The sequence below is a fragment of the Strongylocentrotus purpuratus genome, unplaced genomic scaffold (assembly GCF_000002235.5).
Source record: "Strongylocentrotus purpuratus isolate Spur 01 unplaced genomic scaffold, Spur_5.0 spur5_scaffold_8, whole genome shotgun sequence".
NCBI classification, from domain to species: Eukaryota; Metazoa; Echinodermata; class Echinoidea; order Camarodonta; family Strongylocentrotidae; genus Strongylocentrotus; species Strongylocentrotus purpuratus.
In genome coordinates, this window is record NW_022145614.1 from 31,478,190 (window position 1) to 31,503,370 (window position 25,181).

Sequence of the window (25,181 nt, forward strand, 5' to 3'; positions counted from 1 at the left end):
ATCACAATACGCTATGGCCTCCAGAAACACTTTCTAAAAACAAAGTCAATGGACATCGTAAATAGTGGTGCATTTAGGCGTGCGAATGACATGTTTGTTGCAGTCCTTCATAAGCTGAAAGCTGAGGGAAAGGGTGCAATAACACACAAGGAACCTATAAGCAAGGAAGACTTTGGCAAAATTTTGTCTTCTCCAGCGTTGGACCGTTCTACTCCTAAAGGTCTCCAGAACGCTGTATTCATAAACTTAATGTTACATCTGTGTAACAGAGGTAGAGAAAATGTTAAAGATCTAAAGGTAGATGATTTTGACATTGCTACAGATTCCAGTGACAGGAGGTACGTTTATCTTGCAAAGGACAAGTTGACTAAAAATCACAGAGGAGACAATAACGATGACACAAGGAGCCAGTGTGGTCGCATGTATGAGACAAAGGATGTAAATTGCCCTGTGAAGTCGTTTTGCGATTACATTTCACATTTGAACCCTGGCTTTCCCTTTTTTTGGCAACGGCCAAAATCAATAGCTCCTGAAGATGTCGTCAATGCTGGAGACGGGTCACAACAACAAAGTGTGCCGTGGTATGATCATCAGGTTGTTGGCAAAAACACTTTGGGATCCAAATTGAAGACCATTAGCATTGCAGCTAACACGTCTAGAATCTACACGAACCACTGCCTTCGAGCTACAACTATCACTACATTAGATGAGCACGGTTTTGAAGCAAGGCATATCATGAGCGTTTCTGGACATAAAAGTGAGAACAGTCTTAAACATTACTCGCGAGTTGCAGAGGGACACAAAAGGCAAATGAGCTTGTGCTTGTCAGAGAAATGCCACCAATTCACAGATTCTGGAGCTAAAGTAAGGGTTGCTAGTCCAAGACCTAGTTCTAGATTTAGTCCTGGACCTAGTTCGACACCAACAGGACCACCATGTACAATAAGTAGGCCACCATTGAGCCCTCTTCTATCTCATACGCCTGACGTTTCAGCTCAGCCTCAGCCTCAACGTCAACTCGTAGGAGTAGGACTAGGACTAGGAGTAGGACCAGAGTCAGAGACTAGCGGTGAGCTCGAAGTCCAGAACCCCCAACAAGTCACACTCACAGGACCAAATTCACAGTCTTCGCCTCAAAGTCAAACCATGAACTTTGTGTCAAACAAACTTGATTTTGACCAGAAAAAGGTTGTGCAGTATCACTTTCATCAGTGTACTGTGAAGATCATTAACAAGTAGACAAAAACTGCTACTAAGCTTGTGTAAATATGTTGCGTTCGTGTTAGTTGAACAGCTGATTGTTGGAAGTTTTAAACTTTAAAGTTATTTGCATGACATTATGGAATTTTGGGAAACAGTGACGGTGACAAGTTCTACAAGAAATGGATATAAAATTGGGTGAGTAGACAACTTTATTTCGTTAGTATGAAACCTAACGTTAGATCTAGATCTAGCCTATTTAGAATTTAGTCTTAATCAAGGCTATCTAATATAACAGATATTGACTGGCAGGGTGTGTAATACAACATTCGTTGGGCCGCCCAAAGGAGTTATATTTTCCCTCGTGATCATATTTTCCCTCAGCGCTGCGCGCTTCGGGAAAATATAACCCCTTGGGAAAATATAACTCCGGCGGTCCAACGAATGTTATATTACACCCCCTGCCAGTCAATATCTGTATACTACTGAATGCCTACACATTATTAGAACCCAAACATAATACATATCAACCCTTTCAGGTCAGGATTTATTTTTAGGGCTTAGATGATCACATGTTGTTCTTCAAATTGGCTACAATATTAGTTTTTTTTAATTGCTATATTGTTAAAATAAAATGTTATGTCTCTGAAAAAATAAACTTCGGCAAAAAAAGTTGTTGAAAAGCTGAAAGAAAGATTTTGAATCTCATGTTGCCAATTTAAGGAATTCAAAGCTAATTTCCTTAAAAAAATTCCTCGCATCAAACGCAAAATAGTCAGGTAACAAAGATGGATGCAGTAATGTTTTCCCTTTCTTCTCATGCTTCTGGCATATTTTAGGGCCCTAGAATCTAAAGTTCTAAAGTTCTAAAGCTAAACCAGAATATGTGGAACGGTTGTCGCAAAAGGGTTAAAGTGGTGTGTTGAGGCAAGTCAAATTGATCAGAACATGGCGCTAAACAAGTTTTGGGAAGGCTCTGCACAGACTCTCTCATACATTGCATTGTCATTTCAAAAAGTCACAAGATTTGAAGCCTGATTTTGCCAACTTTGAAACATCATGATTATAATTATGTACCATTCTCCCATGTGGCAATAGGATTAACATCTCTATTCACTCTCAAAGAAGTTTGGATATCGTTATCGTAACTTTAGCTCCAACATGGTGCACTTCAAGAAATAAATCCATCATTCTCGTCATATTTCTTAATGTTTAGAGAGCTGTTAGGCCAATTGAAACTTCATTAATGGATTGATTATAGCACAAGCTGGTATCGAATACAGTGATTGCATGCTTTATGGTTATCAAAGTATGTTCATCCATCATTTCCTGAGAGTTTTGTGACTTTTTCCTTTCCTTTTGGTTGATTAATTGGCCCCTATAAAACAATTTGATCAGCACTCAAGTCCAAATACTAAATACTGACCAACAAGTGTAGAAAACCACATGACTAGATCATCCTTCACTATTTTCTTACATTGGGTCTGATTTTAGACTATCATCCAACCTGTCAACCTTGGGTAACCCTATCATGAATATTCATGAATGAGTCATCTCCCTTGATGCTGGTTTACAATAGCATCTATTTGAGCTCCGCCTACATGCATAAAGCACACAGCCAATCAGATCGTGATAGCCTCAAGGGCTGTTCTCTCATTGGTCACTTCTGCTCTTCTACAGGCTAAACAGAGTTTGTATGATGACTCAGTCTTTGGTAAGTATGCTGAACTTTGAGAGGAGATGATGAAAGATTCTAGAATCACCATCTCCTTAAAAATTGGCCCATTTACACCACCCCAAAACTTTGTTTTTTGGACTGCCATTTTACACTACTGGAAAAACCCATAAAAAACCATGGTTACTTGATAATTCTGTTTTTAGGGTGAGTTGTGCGCATGTACGATTGTCGCTGCCCTGTATGCATTGGCACAGAAGCGTGGAGTGTCACATGACCAAAAACTAGAATCTTCACCAATGTTGTGAGAGGGGACACTTACACTGCAAAACCGGTGAAATTTCTGCAGGCGTTTAAAAAACCACACTCCAGAGGTGGGTTTTCCTTTAGGGTTTATCGTCGTGTTTACCTGTAGTTGCTAAGCAACTTCCGATGAGGCACCGGAATGTGAGAAAAATTGATGTATTTGCTCACAGTGTAACTGATGCTTAAAGATAAACTTGAGTTCTGGTAAAAAAAAAAATGAATTCTCACAGAATCTAACGAAACTTACACTGAATGTTCAAGATTACAAATAAATGTCATGTGCCAAACAATTTTGGAAGAAAATGTATACTGGCTGAGTAATGATCATAGAAAGATAAGGAAATCAGGGTAGTACTAGCCCCGACACCATGTGTGTTGTCCCATATACATCTATCTGTGTAAGTGATTGTTACTTTACCAAGACTCTGCCAAATTTATGATGATTTTGATGACTCTAGAACCTTGCATTACACACCATTACTTACATGCTATATGATCAACTTTTCTGATCCATTCCACACCTTTTCTTTCACAATGCAATCGCATTACCAGTACTCAAGTTTATCTTTAAGTTTCTATCTGGTTGTGACTCAGCATGGTGAATATAAATCATTTAAAACTAGGAAAGTATTTATGAATCAGAATGATTAAAAAATAAATATATGGGAAGCAATAAGATGGAAATAGAGGAATAAAATATATCTCACAAAAACATACCGGTAATCATTTGGAGAGAACAGAAACGTTGTCTTGCCTGATTGGGAGTTTTCTAAAAAGCCATGATCAAATTTGAACATCTTGATTCAATATGGAATCACATGGCTACTGGACATTGCAAATTTGATATGGTATATCATAATAGCAGCAAAATCCAATATTCAGAAAAAAAGATTAAAAATTAGAAGAAAAAAACTAATACTATACACAGGTTGAATAACTTTTTAAAATTCCCCCCTCCCTATCTCTCCCTCCATCCCCCCCCCCTCTCTCTCTCTCTCTCTCTCTCTCTCTCTCTCTCTCTCTCTCTCTCTCTCTCTCTCTCCTCTATTGATTCTATTACGGTAACCTTGCTTGTGATGGAAGACAAAGGTTCAAAGGTTGAATAGGTCCACGCCCTCCTGCAAGTTCATACAATATCTTCATGGGAGACATATTTGATTGAATAGATCATTTCATCTACTGAGACCCCATTCTCACTCACTTCCTGGACCGGTCTATACTGGACTGGTCCGCTAGACCACTCCAGAGGTACAGTTCATTTGTGTTCACACTTATCACAGCTTTTACCCCAATGAGATCCGTTATGCTATGGCAACAGGAACCGTTTCGGTTGCTATAGTTGCACAGGTCATGGTATTATTTACTTCATGCAGAATCCAATTAAGTGTACACTATCTGCCTGATCATCAACTCTTGCTTTTGTTTTGTTTCCTTCACAACATTACTATTCTTTTTTCCTCTTTTACTAATGCCATCTTTTCATAACAATTTTTTGTTTTCCCCTCCCTTTGTCTTTAAAAAATCTTTCTTATGTTAATCGCTGTTTTTTTTCTTTTAAGGGTTCTATCATCTTCTCTTTCTATGCTTCCTTTTGCTATTCATTCTCTTTAGCCTTCTTTCCTCTTCTCTTCTTTTCATTATGTTATTCTTCATCTATATTATTCTTTCTTTTTCTGTTTCTTGTCTTTCCTTAAATTATTCTTTCTATCTTCTCTTCTTATCATTCTTTTCCTTCTATTACGTCCTCTCTTCCATATCTCCCTTTGCTACTCATTTTCTTTTCTTTGCCCTTCTATCATCTACTTTATATTCTTCCTGGTATGCTTTGTCTTCACACTACACGTTAGAGCGGTCTCGGAAACGAACCGGTTTAAAAGACCGATGTGACCTTCTAGTCCGGTCCAGAGGTATGCTTCCTGGCTGGTTGTGTCTTCACACTCACCATTAGACCGCTCTAACGCAGACCAGTCCAGGATGTGAGTGAGAATGGGGTCTGAGACACCGGAGGGGGTATCATGTAGAGGGTGAATGCCCCTCAGGACTACCCATGCATACAACGTCATTGTCATTGTCATTGCCTATTTTCATCCACAAGTTTAGATTCAAGAGTACTATCCATTTTTTTCCTGTTGCTCCTCTACTCATAGGAGATGTAGCCCTATGATTTCCATATTAAGTGCCCCATCAGATTAATGATCGACCCTTTATTGGGATTTGAAAATAAATAACCAAGATTTTAACTAGTAAATATAAACTATGATCTCGAGAGCTCAAACTCAGCAACCCAAGGAAGTCTCGCATTTTCAAAATAAAAATAGAAATAATGATAAAACAAACAAAAAATTCCCTCAAATTCTCACGAGACCAAATGGTGAATGAACATTCTGACTACGGTCCTTTTCAACAAGGAAGAAATTTGATTGCCAAGAAAAAAATATGAGAAAGTGAAAACACACCACTTCTGATGCATTCAATGTATCACAATCTGCAGGTGAAAACTGAACTAAATGCACCTGCCAAAATTTAATGTACCAGTATTTCAGACGTCAGAGCAAGGATTGCATATTCAGGCGTTGTTTTGTCTGACAAGTGACAAACATCCAACCCTATAATGCGTGTAATTTTCCCTCTGACTATTCATAAATCATTATAGGCAGTACGTTCGACACTTGATAAAGTGCATCCATTACGAGTTGTTGTATTCCATGGTTAAAGGGATATATGAATTTGAATGCATTATAAAAATGACCCAATTAATCATATGGGAGACCCATGATGCTGCAGAAACTATCGTTTCAAAAACAAAGAAAAAACAATCAAACTAGGCTATTGTCCCATTACATTTGCTAATTTCTTGGGTTATTTTTTTTGCTTTTTACATACCGTACAGGTATATGTAACCTCTTCTCTCTCTCTCTCTCTCTCTCTCTCTCCCTCTCTTCCTCTCCTCTCTCTCTCTCTCTCCCTCTCTCTCTCTCTCTCTTTCTTTGTCTAACTCTCTCTCTCTCCCCCTCTCTTAACTCTCCCCCTCACCCCTATCTTTCTTCCCCATTTTCTCTCCATCACTTTATTTGTCTCTGTCATCTTTGTAGACGACCGATCTCCCAGGTGCCCCATTCTTCACAGCTTCCGTAGAGCCGTATAATACTGTGTTGATTGCATACCTTGCACTATGCAGTAGAGACTAGAGAGACTGGTAGCTAATAAAAACACATGTCCTGATCAATGATTGATTTTGCTCATTCGCAGCTAATCAATAATACATCTAAATAGCAATAACAATATATGGCAAGAGTCACAAGATGGCGCTATTGCACAAAGAGATAATGTTGTGCTCAGTCTACTAGAATGAAACTGGAAGAGAAATGATCTTTGCAAAATGAACAAAAATAAGCTTCCTTGATCAATATTATAATGATGCTAGTTGCCTAGTAGCCACATGTATGCTGAAACTTGAAACTCACAAAAATACAAGCTCTGATTAGTTCTATGAAATAATATAAAACCAGAATTAACTGAACCACTTCCTGTAGGTTTAAGTCCTAAAATCTTCAAGCAAATGGTTAGCTGAAGGTAAAATTGCACACTACTTGAGGAAACATTGTGTGTTGGGAAGGGTAGCATGCCTAGCTTCAGGTATTAGTACCGGTACTGTGGACACCCCTCTCCAAAAAGAAAATAATTCTTCAAAATATATTTCAGTTTGAATGGGTCTGTTTAGTAACATCACCAGGCTTATGTCTGAATATCTCAGATGCAATTCATTCTGAGCTTACAATTTAGATAAGAAGGCAAATATTATATTGAAGAGACTGGTTCCCAAACTAATACTGCATGTATTTACAGGGGAAAGTAGGTTTATCAAGACCACAGTATCAATTTGTCTTCTTAAAGTTTTAGTGCTATTTTTTAAAGAAAATTAAAATTTGTTTTAAATAGGGCATCTTGGTGCACTGATCAGTAAACATTTATTTTCATCCAAACTCTGACCTTGAACAAAATAACTGACAAGACTAGCAGTTACCCACAGTTAATAATAAATGATCCTCTTCAAAACCAGTGAATACTATTCAGCAAGGTCTGGATGTAAAACTATCTCTAGCAATCAATCTTTAAGTTAAAGGCTCCTTGGAATGTATTGATCCTTTTCACCCCAATGCTTCCTATTGATCAGATCATCAAAGATAAAAGCTCAATAACCAAAGTTAAAAGACAAATTTGAATAGATCGCCCTACTTACACTACCCATCATTACAAATTGGTCAGGTTTCAACCCTGTCTACGTGTTAAGTGTCAGTCCACCTATCAATGGAGTGCCGGATGTTGACATTTTCATCCTGTGAAGTCACCATATTTATGTAACTAAATGAAAATACAAAAACAAGGTCCTATGATTAACGTTTTTCCTTCATTTCATCCACAATAATTTATATCATTTGGGTCTAAAAGGTACGACACATGCTCTAATGAAAATCGCTCTGCAGTTATCCTAACGTGACTAACCAAATCATATTCAACCCTAGACCAAAAACTAGAACCGACCCTAACCATAGACCTAAACCTCATCTAAAACCTAATTGCAATCCTAATCCTAAGCCAATAATTAAAAAAAAGCCTGGAGCGGTGGTCTCGTAACCGGGAGATCCCGGGTTCGAAAACAAGTCGATGCACCAGTGCCCTTTAATAAGGCATTAATCCTCATTACCATGTCCCTCGGAGAGGACGGAAAGCCATTGGTCCCCTGGTTGCTTAAATACAAGCATGCACATGCTTTCTAAGTAGTCAGGTAAACACAAAATATCCAATTCAATCCAACTCCTTACAGGTTTAAGGGCTGCCTCCAAATGGATGACATATGATTGGCGATGAGTATACTCATAAAATATTTCTCATTGGAGAATCAACGAGAAAAGGGTGTGTCAGAGCATAACCTCCAAAAGACAACATACTCTTCACAAAGATTATTATGTGAGGTTGTTATTTTGCTACCAGCTCACTTCTGCCTTGCCCTCTCTTTTTCTCTCCCTCTGTCTGTCTGTCTGTCTCCCTCTATCTCTCTCTTTCACTTCCTGCATATCCCTTCCTTAGCAAGTACCGGTAAGTAAATAAATATATATCTACATAATTATTGGGGGGGGGGGTGGTTATTGTTGCACAGCACACAAGATGTAGTAAATAGGCTAGTCTACAGTGAATGTAAAACACATCAATCACAACAGCAAAGAAGTTATCTTTAAAAGTTGTTAGGTTATTGGAGTGTATTTGTGTAGAAAACATGATTGGGACATGTAAGTTAGAATGGTAGGATAATAAAAAATGACTATGAACCATTAAATATAACACAGCTCCTTTGGAAAATACTTATAGAAGACTTGTAAGTAAATACTGTATTGAATTCTTCCAAGAAAGATAAGGCTGAAATTTGAAGGGCTTCCAGCTTGCGTTCAGATTGCAAAAATTTATATGGCTATGTGAAAATCATATAGCTAGGTATAAAGAAAATCGTTGAGTGAAACGTCCTTTTGTGAAACATTGTATAGTAAAACGCTCATTTGAGCATCGTTTCGACCGAAAAAAGGCAATAAAGAATCAGCATCGTGCTCAAGTCTTAACATTGTATCATACAAAAATTGTATGATTGGGCAAGGCTTATTGTGCGAGCATACTGATGGCAAGCTGTCATGTCAACTGACTTCTTAAAAACTAGTTACGGTACTTTATACAACGTTTCTTTGTACATTGTTGTTGTACACCCCTTTCGCTATACAATGATTCTTTATACAATGTTTTTCCAAACACGTTCCATCTAAATCTCCTATATCATGAACAGGATATGAATATTTCATTCAAGGACATTGTGGTATCGATGTTCATATCCGTGTGATAATTGTCATTTGTTCTCATAGCTATGTTATTGTTCCTACTACATTTTCAATAACAAATGAAGATGAAATGAATTAATTATACAATGTTTCTCCATATATGTTCCATGTAAATTCCCTATAGCCTGAAAAGGGTATTAGTGTTTCCTTGAAGGATGGTTTAGTATCAATGTACAGTCAAACATGCTTTAGTGACCACCTGTATAGAAAGACCACCTGTCTACAGAGACCACTTGTTTGTTTCCCTTAGAAATGGTTTCTCATCGAAACATGTACTACAGGAACCTGTACATAAAGACCACCTGCCTATAAAGGCCACTTTTCTTGTCTCTCCTGGGTGGTCTTTATAGACAGGTTTCACTGAAGTTATCCATTTGATGCTTGTCCTCTGTTGTAATAGGTATGTTGTTTCTATCACACTTTCAATTACTAATGAAGATGAAATGAAGGAGGTGGCCATTTTAAAATGGGCATGTCCGGAAAGAAGAAGAGGGGAAGACCTCGTAAAGGCTTTCTAAATGATTTAATCACAGAATGTGGAGCAACAGGATATGAAATGCTGAAACGGATGGCTCAAGACCGAGGTACTTGGAGAGACACTTGATGTAGAATTCTGATTGGGTCACTGAACCTGTCATGAAATGACAGATCATTGATGATGATGTCCGGAAACGCTATGATGATAGAAATCCGAGTCTACAACTACTTCACTCAGGACAAACTGCTATAATTAAGAGAGAAATTGCTGAAAAGACCATTTTTGTAATGTAACCAAATTATACGCAAATGATACATACGAACAATGCGTTCGTACGAATCTCCCCGTTTTTCCATTGTCCGATAATCGTTCGTACGGCGTTCGTAGCAGTTCGTAATGGCATTTGTGACTGAGGCTTAACTTGTTGTTAGAAAGGACAAGCCATGTTTGTCCTACCTGGCAACAACTAATGTTAGTGATACTAGAAAGAATCATTAGTCAATGGTTATATCATGAGATTGTGTGGATGACATACATAGATAAATGTCATATGGAACACATTAAATGGAATCACTCTTTAAAGGGCAATCCAACCCTCGTAATATTTTCATTTTAATGAAAGAAGGAAAATAAGATAAACAGAACGGGAAAGTTTGAGATTTATCGGACCAATAATAAGAAAGTTATGAATGAAATATGAGATCACTATTAAAGTCTACGCAAATTCCAAATTTGCAGTTAGGTAAGTCATGTGACGTAGGACGGGGATAACTCTCTCGTTTTTCGTGTATAAAAATATCATTTCTGTTTTACTTGTAAGTGCCTTCTTTCTTGAGGCACTACTAAAAATATATAATGGATACGATTACAGGTCCTCTAAAGAGAAAAGACTATCTAGACTCAAACATTTTTGAAAAATTAAAATTTTATGGTTATTTTGTGTGTTGCAACGGGTGGGAAAGTTTTCCACTACATCACAGAGACATTACAGATCCAGCCAATTTGAAGAGCCCATACCTATAGTGATCACAATTTCACAACTTCTAATAAGTCATAACTTTCTCAGCTTTTGTCCAATTTCATTCAAACTTTCACCAGTCTGCATCACTGATTTTACTGCTTTCCTCTGTAATATGTTGCTATCAAGGTTAGATTTCCCTTTAAAGAGTGATCTATAGAAGGTAATATCAATGAATTTAAAGAGTGATCTTTAGAAAGTGATATCAATGAATTCAGAGAGTGATCTATAGAAAGTGATATAATTGATTCATTATAAACCACATCAAGCCCATCACTCACCGTATCAGGAGAAACTACAAGCTGATAGAGGAATGCAAGCAGAAAAATCATGTGGTAAAACATTTATCAAACTCTGCCCACAACCAAAGGGCATTGAAGCAATCACATTAGTGTGTTATAATCCCTTTACATAGACTTACGATTACAAATAAAAACCAGTACCATATTCTGACTACAAAGAAAGCTCACTGCCTATAAATGATACAAATGCTTAATTCCTTTTTCTTTTATCAAACCGAATCTCTTTCAATTATACTCCATTGTGATAGCAGAAGACCTATTCAAACTTTGCTCATTAGATTCCTTTCACTCATTTTCAGTTCATGCGAGTAATACACTTAAAATGTTTTTTATTATATTTTTTTGTCTTTTATCTCATCCATTTTCTCTTCTTTCTTATCACTTTACTTTCATAAAAATGATTTCTTTTGATATAACAATATTCAACATCCATTCAATGTAAGGCTAAATACATAGCATCACAAAAGCTTTAATCAGTGAAAACTGAAGTGAATAAGAATTCTTCTCATACTCAAAAGGGTTTCTTTTTTGTGGCTGTGATTTTTGGAGTTGTGTTCAATTAAGACGCCTTACTTCATTAATTGAGAGTGTATTAAAACTTGCAATATATCTATATTTATAGCGGCATTGAATTGTTAACATACGGAATAAATCAGGTACTCTTTAGGTCATGTACTGTACATCATCATCTCATTGAACGTGAATGTGATGAGGACAGACAACAAAGAAAGCCTTGTTCTATAGAAGACCTAGCTTGATCTGCTCAACATGTTGCATTTCTCATTCACACAATGAACAAGAACCTTTTCAAAGAATTACCATTTTGTTCACAAAGTTTCTTTCTTCATATTTTTTCTCCACAAAATTATAAATTTCCACAGGGGCAATATCTGTAGGTTTCTCTACTTTAATATATATGTGGATAAATTTATACTCTCTGCTCCAATCTGTTTTTCAACTGGGAGATCCTCAGATTTTTTTTCCAGTTTTTGGTTGTTCATTTCACATCTTATTTTAGAAAGTCCATTATCGTTGATCGGATTTATTTTTGCATGAAAATGCATAGCTTTCTTTCCCACCATACACCCACCGTACACCCACCATACACCCACATACAATGAAACACATACATACAAGGTAATGGGTATCATAAAGCCATCTATTAATAGTACTTCCTGTAAAAAAGTACAAATCTCCTCGATAAGGAAGTGGAAGGGAATACAATTTATAATGAATCCGTGATTTGTACGTTCGAAGGTGCCAAGTTTGCCATGCTATTTTCTGTTTCCTGTTATGTTATTTATATACACCTGTTTATGCCTATTGTTATGTGTTTATTATTGGATAATACATATCAAATTCAGGTTCAAGTTAAAGTATGTATGGGGAAAGTCATCATGGCTACAATAACAGCTAAAACAATCCAAAGAGATTATATACGTATTCTGTGTATTCAATACCAAGCATGACTATGCAATATGTCAACTGACTTATATAGAGAAGAAGGAATTGGAAAGGCATGCGTAAAGGAATATAGATAGAGGGAATGTCTGCCTCTGAGTGCCTCATCTCATGTGATTAATGATCATGTCTATCTAACATTATATCATCACCACATGAGAGACTCAACACACTCTAATCCTCATGCAGTCTATCCTTGATCCATCTCTGAGAAAGAAAAATATTGATGTTCTCATAATGATATCCTGGTTTCCTGCAATACCTCATATTCTGAGTTTCACTAGCTCGTTTGTCAAATATCTGTTTATATATAATAGACAGCACCACTACAACTTTCTTTCTCCTTTCTCAGTTTACAGGGTCAACCAAACTAAGAAAATATAGACCTCATCATTATTTGAGAAGTGGATGACAGTTTCAAGCTCATCAGTCATCACACACTATGATACACTTTGAATGAAGTTGTACTAACATGAAAGAGGAAGTAATTCCTGAAAATTAATGAATGGTTTTATTATATATAAGCAAGGGTCAACCAAACTTAAAAAAGATAGACCTCATCACCGATTCTTAGAAGTGGATGACAGTTTTAAGCCCACCACACGCTATGATATAGTTCGAAAGAAGTTGTAATATCATGAAAGAGGAAGTCCTTCCTGAAAATAAATAAGTTGGTTTGATTATAAGCAGAAAAGTGAGAGAAAGAGATCAGTGAATGTTTGAGCATGGATGTCCATTTATGGTAGGGTCCATGGTTTGAGGAACATCAGAGGGTCATCATAGATCAAAAGCCCAAGAGTATACAAAAAGGTTCACTTGACTAACACTCCACAAGACAGAGAGACCACAACAGTGACAAAACAAATGAACAGAGGAGAATTAAGAATGAAACAAGTACATTGTTGTTCTGTTGGCTGTTGGTTTCGTGGGCTGCATCATAAATCCAATAAAGGATATGAAAGCTATGATTTTTTAAAGTTGTAATCAATTAAATGTGAATTGGCAACTCCTGAATGAGCCATTTGAAAACCTCTCTAATTTGTTGTTAAATTACTCCAAAAAAATATGTCAACATACCTGATTCAAGTGAATACAAGTTTTTAATTATCACATCTATAAATAAGATCAATTTTTCACCTATGGGAGAGATGCTCAATATGTTCACCAGAGGGTTGGCAATTTTATTGATTGAAACTATAAATTCACAAGCTTCTTATTCTTATGAGATTTCCTCAAACTTTCACCGATCTGTTTCTCTCATTTTTCTGCTCCTGATTAGAACCATCATATTTTCAGGATAAGAGCCCAATAAAAAACAAATCACATTTTTCAGACGTAATGTGGGCCTCCGTATTAGGGACGGCCCCCATGACCTAGGTAAGAATGTAACTGTAAGGATGAGTATGTCATTAGAACCAGTACCAGATTAGACCAATTCATGTGTAATGTTAGTATCACCAATGGGGTAGGGGGATGGGAGTCATAAAATGACCGTGCCCCCCCCCCCCCTCACCAACACAATTAAATCTGTATAAAGGTGTAACTCCATTGGTAACAGTACAAAGACATAATACGGTTGAAACATAATCTTACCGGACTTGGGGATCGCTCTCTTCTTGGTTTGGGTTTGATTTGAAGGCTATCAAACTTATCTAACTGCATCAAAGAGTCGCTCTGAGGCCGATAGTGCTTGGGTAGCGGCCTTCCCCGTTCAGTCGGATCAGCGTCTCCTTCCGAAATATAGAGGGCGCTCATCGGCCTTTGTCGTCCTCCATCGCTCTTCTCTTTGCTATCCGTTTGCTTGCGAATCACAATGTCAAAGATGGCACTCTTCGGTCTGCGATACATCTCACCGGTCTTCTTGGACAGGCTTGGATGATCACGTTTACCTGAGAAGCGCCCTCTCGCTAGAATACCTCTCTTCTGTGAGTCCGGTGATGTCTCAGTTTGAGGTGTTTCAGGAGGTGAGCTCTCTTTGTCTGCTTCTCCTATCACTTGCTGTAGTCTACCAGACTCAGCATGGAAACTTACTTGCTTGACAAAGCGCTTACGACGGATAGCGATCCCGTCTTCTCCCGGTTCACCGTCTATCACTTCTGGTATAGGAGTCACTGTACGAGCTAGCTCTTCATGACGCCTCTCTATCGTTCCAATGGCAGCATTGCTTATAGGCTGTATTTCCTCTCTATGTTTATTTCTACTGAGCGCTGTTTCCTCTGTTTGGGCCTTGTCTACACGTGTGCCCTCGACACTCACATTCCTTATCACAGAGTCAGGAAGACTGGTAGCTAATGCTCTCTTTGGGCTCACTTTCACACTATCGCTAATGGGTTTACCATTGAGAGAGGAGACCTGTCCATCATTGCTCTCATTATTGTGTGAGGTTGATTTATTCTCCAGAGATCTGGTTTCTATTCCCTGTGGAGTGGAAGAAGACTCTCTAATATCCAGACATTTATTTTCAGATTTCTTACCCTGAGTTTCAGGAGACGTGGATTCTATTTCGCACAGTGAAGACGTGAGCCTATTATCTCGAGATTTACTTTCATGAGATTTAATATTACTCTGAGATATATTGTTTGGGAATTCTACTGATTTGGTATCTGTTGTAACCTGAGTGGAGGCAAGTTCATGAAGTAAACAAAGAGCTTCATCTAAAGCTTTATCCTCACCATCTGATTGGATATCGTTTGCTACAGAAGATATAATAGCGCCCTCTATTGAGTTATGTCTACTATCACTTCTTGGCGTGTTCTCTTCTTCTATAGCACTGAGTTTACTGATCTGGTCATCCTCTGATCTTATCTTACAATCACCTTCAAGCTCTTTACTAACTCCTAGTTTACCTCTCATTTCTGTGTCATGATGCGACTTTTGATGAGCAGTCTCCGTAACCATGGTTACTCCTCTATACCCATCACTTTCATCTGCCCCACTTCTTGCACCTGAAACGATCTCAGGGCTGGCATTGATCTCTGAACTAGTCTTCGATTCAGCCACAAGATTATCTTTTCTATCATTAACCCTGTGTAACCCTTGATCCTGAGGCCTTGTCATATCCGCATGTGGAGCGTTGTAAACATCCAATGAACTACTTCCTGCTTTGATGTTCGTAACCCGATTCTCGTTTCCCGTCGTCTGCTGCGTCTTACTCTCCTCAATCCCTTGGCTTTCTCTTCTTCTACGTCTTGGGCGTTCCTGACTACTATTTAGCCTCGCTTCAGCCTCTTTCATTTGCTTTTGCTCTAGCTTCATGCGTTCAGCTGTTCTTTTAATAATCTCTTCCATTTGTTGACTGGATATTCCTTCTCTCTTTAAAGAAGATGACTTAGACTGTTCTACCAGACTCCTGAGATTACTTGAGACATTGCTCTCAGTTTGTTTTTGTGGAGCTGGGGGTGAAGTACCTTTCCTAAAGGCTTGGGAGAGTCTAGCAACTGGATTTTTTATATGAGGTTTAGTGTGTTCTTTTGAAGGCTGGACATCTACAAGAGAACCTCTACGTTTGTAATTCAGTAAACGAACTTCACCGGAATCGGAAGAACTCTGGCTGTGATTGCTTGCTTCACTGTTTCTCGCTGATGGTCTCCTGCTTCTTTGATCTTGGTGTCCCGGATTAAGAAGGTGACTAGAAGATGATTCTTGTTTGGACCGATCCTGGTTGTGTTTTAATCTCTCTTGCTGCAATCTAATCTTTTCATTTTGGTGATGTAATTGTTGTTGTTGTTGCAAATGATAATACTGATCTTGACTTCTTGTTTTCTGTCTCGTGACTGATTGAGCCATCATCTGCTCTGGGCTTTGAGGTTTTGGCATAACTGGAGGTGGTCTGTATTTCGCTTGTTGAGTTGACTGTTGCTGTTCCTGTGGTGCGGACTCAGGTTGAGGGCGCCTCCTCCGTTGGCGTTGTACCTGTTGCGGGCGTTGTACCTGTTGCTGGTGTTGTACCTGTTGCTGGTGTTGTACCTGTTGCTGGTGTTGTACCTGTTGTCGTTCTTCTTGCATGGCTCTGTTGGCTGCTTCAAGGTACTGATGTTTCTTATCTCCTTGAATCTTTATATCATGCTGCCTGTCAAACATCTTTTGTTGCTTTCGAACCCAGTTCACATTGTGCTCAGTGGAAGACCCATCTTCAAACTTTTGTAATTTATGGACAACTCTCTGCTCCTGCTCACTTAAAAATTGCAACTCCTGCTTGACTTTCACTTTCTGCACTTCTCTTGTACTCCGCTGTTGCCTTTCTTTCTCTATTTGTTGATTTTTCTGCTGTTGTAAAAGCTCATACTGTTTTAATAAGACCTGTTTCTCAGCATCAGATCTTTTCTGCTGTGTCAATCCACGATCGTGGCTCTGTGAACGTCGTTGTCGAGGCATTGGTCTTGGAATGCTTTCTTCCTTTTGAACATCCTGTTGCTTGCTATCAGGACTCTCTTGCAATACATCATCAGTGGAATATCTCTTTCTAGGTGGTGCAACAGGGCCATTTTTCTGTTGTTCTAGAATGTGTGATTCTGTGCCACTTTGTGGCTGAGTTGAACGTCTTCTCCTACGAATATCTGTCCTTTCTAAAGTTTGATCTGGATTCATCCTAGCATGGACCTGGACCTCAACACGCACACGGTCTTGACTTGCCAGTGGTCTCCCTGTGGGACTAGCACTAGACTGTGGTCTTCCTGGAGGACTAGTACCAGACTGTGGTCTTCCTGGAGGACTAGTACCAGGCTGTGGTCTACCTGCAGGACTTGCACCAGACTGTGGTCTTCCTGGAGGAGTGGTACCAGACTGTGGTCTTCCTGGAGGAGTGGTACCAGACTGTGGTCTTCCTGGAGGAGTGGTACCAGACTGTGGTCTTCCTGGAGGACTATTACCAGGCTGTGGTCTCCCTGGAGGAGTGGTACCAGACTGTGGTCTTCCTGGAGGAGTGGTACCAGACTGTGGTCTTCCTGGAGGAGTGGTACCAGACTGTGGTCTTCCTGGAGGACTAGTACCAGGCTGTGGTCTCCCTGTAGGACTTGGACCACTATGCGGTCTGTCGGATAGTCTAGTTGTCCTGGAAACAAGCTGATCATTCTGGCGGTTCTTGTTTGCTCTTAATCTCTGAAGTAGGTCCTGTTTGGACATTCCTCCTTCAGATCTCTCCTTGCTCTGTGAAGACTGGTAGCCGGTCCCATTCTCAGTCCTTGGCTGGTAACCAGACTGGTGACCCCTTCTCTGTTGTATCTCCATGATGACTCACCTCATATCCCATACATAGCTGAAAGACAAGAAACACAAACATGTTAAAGATTGATAATGACACAGCAAGATGACATAACAAAACCTGGTAAAAATATATCAGAACAATTTTGTAAGTAATGATTCAATCTGCCAATGTAACACTCAAAATATAATTCAGGAAAAATAAAAAAAAGTTATAAATACATGTAGAAGATAAATGTGTAGCTACCTTCTCTTTAGGACCTTATTTCACTCTTGGCTAGATATGGAAGAAGCAAAGTCAGGTGTGTGATTTCAAGCTTCAATGAACTGACAAAACAAGTTCACTTGAATAAGATTATTGATTGATTATCACAATTGCTGATGTAATGAACAATAAAGGCTAAACAATAGATCTATTCTTAGGTCCTACTCAGAGTCTCCTTTGCCTCAGTTCAGAGGTTGACATCCTTTTTTTTTTTTAAATTGGATCAGTAACCCATGAACAAGATGAAAAGCAATCTAGAACAGAAGATAATGAATATTTAAAGCAATAATATCAGAACAAAAAACAACCTACAACTCAGGATATTCAAATCAGTCAATAACTAAATGAACAGCACGTATATATCATTTTTCATTCTCATTATGTCATTTTTAGACCATTATCTTCTTTCATGAATTCAGTAATCTAATTGCAAAATCAGGGATTCATTACATCTACACAGAATGATCATATTTTGACCTGCAACAAAGCATTTGTATAGAATATGAAACAGTAAATGTTTCTAACCATAAATAGTGACCCTCAGCCCTATCGATTTTGCAATTTAGGTATAAATCTCTTTCATCTAATTAAGTGTGAAAGAGAAGAGGCAAACTTGTTTTTATGACATTCAATAATTTTCCCTTTAAAGACCATATTTGAACTGAAAAATGAAATGGATGAAATTATATATCAACGGAAAGCTTATAAGCCCTAGATTACAATAATATCAATTATATGCCATTATAGTGTCTGTCAGAAGAGTATTAGCTCTCTGAAAACTCAAATTCTAAAGCTTTGGAAATTGGAAGTTGTCAACCTAAAAACTTGATATCGACTTGATGACATCATCTCATGTGGAGTATGAACACTCAGTTACTCACAATGACTTTGCATTAATTAAGCATGGCTCATCGCCTCAGCTATATTTTATATGCCGGTTGGGACCACATGTTATGTCATCCCTGTAACTTCAGCAAATTTGACCCCTGTTGACCCATAATTTGCTTTTGTGCACTATAATGTAAGGGTATATACTTTTTATTCCTTTCTATTTGTATTCTACATTCATTCAGTTTTCCAATCATATCATTGGATAGGCTCTTTAAGCTAAACCTGTATAAATTCAATTTTTCCTTTCTTTAAACAGTACAATATTTCTTTAAGGGAAATCCAATCTTGAAAGCAAACAACTCTAAAAGAAAGCAGAAAAATCAGAGAAGTAGGTGAATGGTGAAAGTTTGAACAAAATTGGACAGAAATATTTAAAGAAAGTTTTAATCATTATACATATGGGAATTTCAAATAGGCTGAATCAGTAATGTCACTGTGGTGTAATGTCGGGCAACTTTCCCATTTGTTGCAACCCACAAAATGACTAAAATGTATTACCGGTATGTTTTTCAAAATGTATGACTCAAAAGGATCATTTCTTTTCAGAGGATCCTATATCAATATACTATCCCTAATATATTTTGAGTTATATGTCCCAAGGGAGAAAGCACATGGGAGGAAATCAAAAATTAATGAAATATATGTCCACAACAAACAGGAGAGTTGTCTGTGACTACATCATAATCCACTGACAAAATTGCTAATTTGAGATTTGGATAGTTATAGCGATTTCATCTTTCAAACAGACATATAACTCTCTCATTTTAACGGTCTTATTTTACTCAAACTTTCGCCTTTCGGTTTCTCTAATTTTTCTGCTTCCATACTAATGAACTTATTACAAGGGTTGAATTTCTCTTCATAAATTAATTAAAAGGGACTTTGTAAAATTGTTCAGATGAAAGAAAGTGCTAAGGTAGTAACTTCAATGCTAGATGTATAATTAAAGATAATCTGAAAGTTCGGGCGAAAACAGACCATTATTAAATTAAAAATTGGGGAAAACTGTTCTGATCGATTCCAAAATTCTCCCAACTATATTATTATAATTAAATTAAATTTTAGGTGAATGTCATTCGTCACATAGCAATGAATTAGCTCTATATACCATTCCAAACATTTAAGTGTTGAAGGATTTTAAAAAGCCTGTTTTACGTCTTATTTTCAGGGGAAAATGGTTGGGAACATTCAAAAATTGGTTTGAGAATTAACTGTTAGAGGGGATTACACATTGATGCCTTCAAAGAAAACCAGAAATATCTTTGAGGTTTGATAATTTTTACAGGATTTTTTGCATGTTAGGGGGTAAGTACAGTAGAAGGAATATAATAAGTAACATTTCATACAAACATTAGGCATTTTTTCATCAACCCTCAACATTGTTACAGGATAACTTTACGGAAGACTATGTGCGCACATGATGATTGATCATGTTGAAGGTCTCGACTCATTACCTACAATCACTTTGAGTGATACAAACTACTGCTAGTAGCTTGAGGCACCTCCACAGCGAGGGATAATCCCACTTCTTAAAGCTGTGTATAGACTCACACATGCTTACTATGGACGGCAGGTTATAAATGCAAACCTAATGAATTTTCAACAATATTACAATGTACATGTAACTGCAGAGTTTCAATCATTCCATATTATCTATAAAATGAAGTACTTAAATTGAAATTATATAGATTTTTCTAAGAATTCTGACAGAAATCTTCACTACTTGATGTCTGGTTAAGCATGTGGAAAGTCCATACTAACATGAAGTTTATTTGAACAAGAGCATAAAAATATGAGGCACTGGTTGGTAAAGTTACTATAGTAATAGTTTTGAATTTTACAGTCCCAAATACGATTACGGTACATTAAATTACTCTTCAATTGTAATTTGATAAATGACATTTTATCTTGACATTGGACATGTAAGCATGTATAGTTAATATGTCACTGAAATGTTTATATATTAAAGACGAACAGTGAAAAATCACAATGAATATGATTTTTTTTTTGTCCAGGAACATCAAAGAAAATATATCTTAATTAACATAGAAAGTTTAATATAAAAATAGTCTTATATCTTCAATTTATCAATATACTTAATGTAATGTTATGCACTAAAATTCTTGTGTCTTTCTATATTCTTATCTAGACAAAGAAAAGACATGTATTTTATTACACCTACATTGTATGCTCTAGGTGAATTGCAGGCATATATACTTACACAACCCTCTTTTATAAGAAAATTTATGAACCACAACAAATTGAGATATGAGAATTTTCAATATAATTTTAGAATTCGCAACTTTCATATCTATTTCATATTTTCCTGATCCTTTTCTCTCATTATTTTTATTACTTTTGTGAAAACAACATAAATTATCAGGGTGGCATTTCCATCTAAAATTGGTCACACATTAATTGACTCCTAGATAAATCTACTGTAAATTGATGACTTTATAATGAAGATAATATCATCATTAATATCCATAATGATGACAATAATAATATCACTACTACTTCTACTACTACTACTACAACTACTACTACTACTTCTACTACTACTTCTACTACTTCTACTACTACTTCTACTACTACTACTACTACTACTACTACTACTATTACTACTACTACTACTACTACTACTACTACTACTACTACTAACCACTACTAACTACTACTACTACTACTTCATCTTCTACTAATACTGATTAAAATAAAAACAATAATATATATTTTTTGAATTCATAATACTACTAATAATCATATATGCAGTTTAATATACAAGAGAAAATATACAAATTTGTTTCCATTTCATATCTGTGTTGGTGTTTTCATAATTTTGTTAACATGTGGCTGGTCTAAGCAAAATCCTTGTTTTTCACTTCAACATTAACTATTCAGAATTATTTTTAAACACTTTTCCGCTTCATTATTAAGCTTGCATGAGGAGAACTTTGTACTAATATAATCCGAGGGAAGATATGTAGATTGAGGCCTGCTGAGTGAAGGGATAGGGGTTAAAAGGGAAACACCCTAAACTAGCTGGTTCATGACAAGATCAATGCAAGCTAGCTTACACACAAACCATGCTTTAGGTCAAGGTCAGGTACATGATCTCATACTCATGTAGTTTGTATTCAAGGCAGCCCCCACCCCCTAAAAAAATATATAAATAAACATGGATGGGACGTACTGGAGTATATCGTCGCTGTTTTCACGAAGTGACGGTAGTGAAAAAAAATTGCGTTCACTTTGCGTGACGATTTTCCTCACTACCGTCACTTCGTGAAAATAGGGACGATATATCTTCACAACTTTTTATATCCTTAGGAATAGTCTTTACTATATACAGACTACAGTTATCAACTGAATTATCCATAACCCTTGTAAATTTGATTGGATTTTTCGTAACTCAAGCATGAAAGGTGGACTTGCTGATTGAATGAGGGCCTTTGTTGAATGCTTTTAGATGTAAGGTTTAATATATCACATTCTCATGAAACATAAATAAATCGTGAAGAAGCAAATTTTGCACATATTGTTGTAGGGCCCATGGTTAAAACACTACAAAAATTGGTAAGGGTATGAGAAATATAGTTGTTTACTGTACATTGGTAAGGGGTAAACTCAAATTGTTAATGAGACGGCATGGGATGGCATGCTACAGAATAATGTTAAACAGAAGCTACGGATTGCAATAGCGTCTGCCATTCTTTAGAAATTTAGTTCTATCAAACGATCATCTTGTTTGCTCTAGACTTTCAAGCTTTTCTATTTGGAAGGTGCCACATTCAATCTAAGAACATCATCCAATCTCTATATTTGTTCCTCTCTCAAAGATTGTAGACATTAGGTCTTTACCTAACGCTTGTAGTAGGTCCATGACCCAACGCTGCACCTACTGGGTTCCAAACTAGTCAGCTACACTTGCTTTAATAGTGGCTAAACTAGTCCAACGTGACAAGCAAAATAAACACTGAGTAGAATTTACCCAACATTATTAAAGATATCGAAAGGTACATACAAAATAATAACTATAAGAAAATACAAGAAGTAAATGCCAATCTTATAATAGGAGGCCTACATGATGACAATCTACTCCAAAGATTTATATTGAAACTCAGGAGTTTAAAAAGTGTGGGTATTCCAAAAATTAATAGGGTTCATCAAATGTCACCAATCAGTTATGTCAATCATATGAAAATCTACAATGATCATCTACATGAAAGCTTTCACTACCTCATGACCTGAGTGGAATAATTCTCTTAAACTGTTTCCCATAATTATCTTTTGTCAACAGCTCTTTAAATTAACTCATTAATAGAACAGATGGATATGAAATGTCCGGCTAGTTAATTAGGCTGAGAATGTTTGTAAGAAGCGGTGGTCATATAAGACGTAGAAGGCATTAAGTCCATACATCCTTCTAACTGTGAGATGTTTTCTGTAGGAAGTATATATCATCATGAGAGAAGGTCTACTGGTTAGTTTTAAATGACCAGAACATTATATCTATTTTAGGATACACTGCACTCGGTTGTCAGACAATCTTCTATGTTGTGTTGTTGTTGTTTAATTAAGGCAGGCAGTCAGTCAGTTTATGACCACTATTGCTGGATACTAAACAAATTTGTTTTGCCAGATCTCATTAACAAAAGTGATTGCCAATTTTTTAATTTGTTGAATGTTCAATCCATTATAGATTTCTACTTGTTGTTTTAGAGCAGCTTTTGTACAGGCATCAGCTGTTCCATACATTCAGTATGTATAGCTGCTGTTATATATTGCTTGTTATGTTACATTAATGATAATATATTTCTAAAAAAGTGTGATAGAAAATAAAGAAGGTACACCAGATAAACATTTTTGTTAAGAGAGTTTATATCTAATTCCAAGCAGCGCTTTCTACAAGTTGAATTTGAAAACATATAGAATATTTATTAGTAAAATATATTTGGTAATGCTCAAGTGATAATAATTTTAGTTGAGATTTAGATTAATCCAAATTAACGATGTTGTTAAGAAGAAGAAGAAGAAGAAGAATTCAGCTGTAAAATAATAATTCAAACAAAAAATTCTTCTTTTAAGGAGGGATGTTCAGAACATAAATAAGAACTGTCAATACAATTACAAAATGTTGTCAAATTGATTTCTTCTTTGTGTGTGTTTCTTTTAAATTGAAATGGTTGATGTGATGTAAATACATAGTACCGGTAAACTAAATACAAATGTATACTACAGATTTGCATTAACAAATAATTTATTTGTTTCATAGCTATCAATACAAATTATGATATACTTGTTAATGGAGAATGATCAAAACATTCCTCACTTCATCTACAAGTAATAACGCTGTAAAATTAATTTTTTGTAATGATACAAAATGTTGTTAAATCTAGTGCAATGTCTTATCTACGTGCAAATCATATAATTCCTGACAGCTCATATATGAGCCTAGTATTGTCTACCATCATTGGTTTTGCTATATAGAGCTAGTGTGATAGGATGATAGGATGATAGACTGTAGAACGTGATGACTACTCCAATCAATAAAAAACATCAATAAGATGGTTATCATTCACTCACAGATCTCATAACCTTGGCTAATGCATTATCTATGAGCACTATTTATATCATACATAAATCAAATGCATTGTAATAAATAAATATATGCTCCATCAGAAAATGAGAAATCGTGAATTATTTACATCTACAGCAGTAATAAGAAAAAAAATGACATGAATTACATATATATTACATATTTATATAATTGCACTTAACAATAATATTGTGATATATGAATCTAAGTTAAATCAGTAATGAATATAAGATCACAGGACTAGTAAGATAGAATGATAATAACTTACCAGTGATAGGAGTCTGGTTATCCATGATATATATAATCCATTTAAGAAGATTCCATGCTTGGTACTATGCTTGTAGTCAACTATCTTACAGCACACACTGAAGACTGAATCATCATAGGGCTATTCAAACCTCGTCACCGCTTCCCTAGCTCGCGTGCTGCTGCGTAAGAACCAACGTACAAAAGCCACCGTCGCTACGAACGCCACTTCCTTACCGATGAACTATGCGTATTTAGGCTTGCATTATACACTCTCCCACACAAGCACAATAGAGGGGTAGCTTAACGAGTGCTTGTTTAGAAGGCATAGTGTGTGTTCACACGGCGTAACCTACTTTCATTCAAATGCAGGTCAATGGCTCTGTATGAAGAGGGCTCATGCATAATCATCGGGAAATAGAGCAACATCAACTTTATACATTTCTATAGATGAATATCAATGACAGACAGTCATGTACAATTTAATCAGTAAACAAATGACTATAGCTAGGCAGAAGGAAGAACTAGTCATTTCAAAGAAGATGCCATGCTAATTCTACTGGTCTGTTATGTAAGGTATAGTTTCTATTTCACTGCAGATCATCATTCAAGATAAACTTTTGTTTATTAATTAATCCTTTTCTTTCAAAAGAATATAA

At 36.7% G+C, this 25,181-nt stretch overlaps 1 protein-coding gene across 3 annotated transcripts in view; it reads right to left on the reverse strand.

Annotated features, from left to right (window-relative positions):
* Positions 1 to 24,932, reverse strand: part of LOC100887952 (serine/arginine repetitive matrix protein 2) — a 64,704-nt gene extending 39,772 nt beyond the window's left edge. The window contains exons 1-3 of one of the 3 annotated variants that reach the window (XM_030975386.1): positions 24,545 to 24,932; positions 13,916 to 17,576; positions 10,841 to 10,861 (exon numbers count right to left, since the gene is read on the reverse strand). In XM_030975386.1, coding sequence (XP_030831246.1) covers positions 10,841 to 10,861; positions 13,916 to 17,548 — 3,654 coding nt within the window. In that variant the 5' untranslated portion in view covers positions 17,549 to 17,576; positions 24,545 to 24,932. The remainder of the gene's footprint in view (positions 1 to 10,840; positions 10,862 to 13,915; positions 17,577 to 24,544) is intronic. The other 2 variants (XM_030975388.1, XM_030975387.1) reach the window with 2 other exon arrangements.
* Between the last annotated feature and the right edge of the window lie 249 nt (positions 24,933 to 25,181).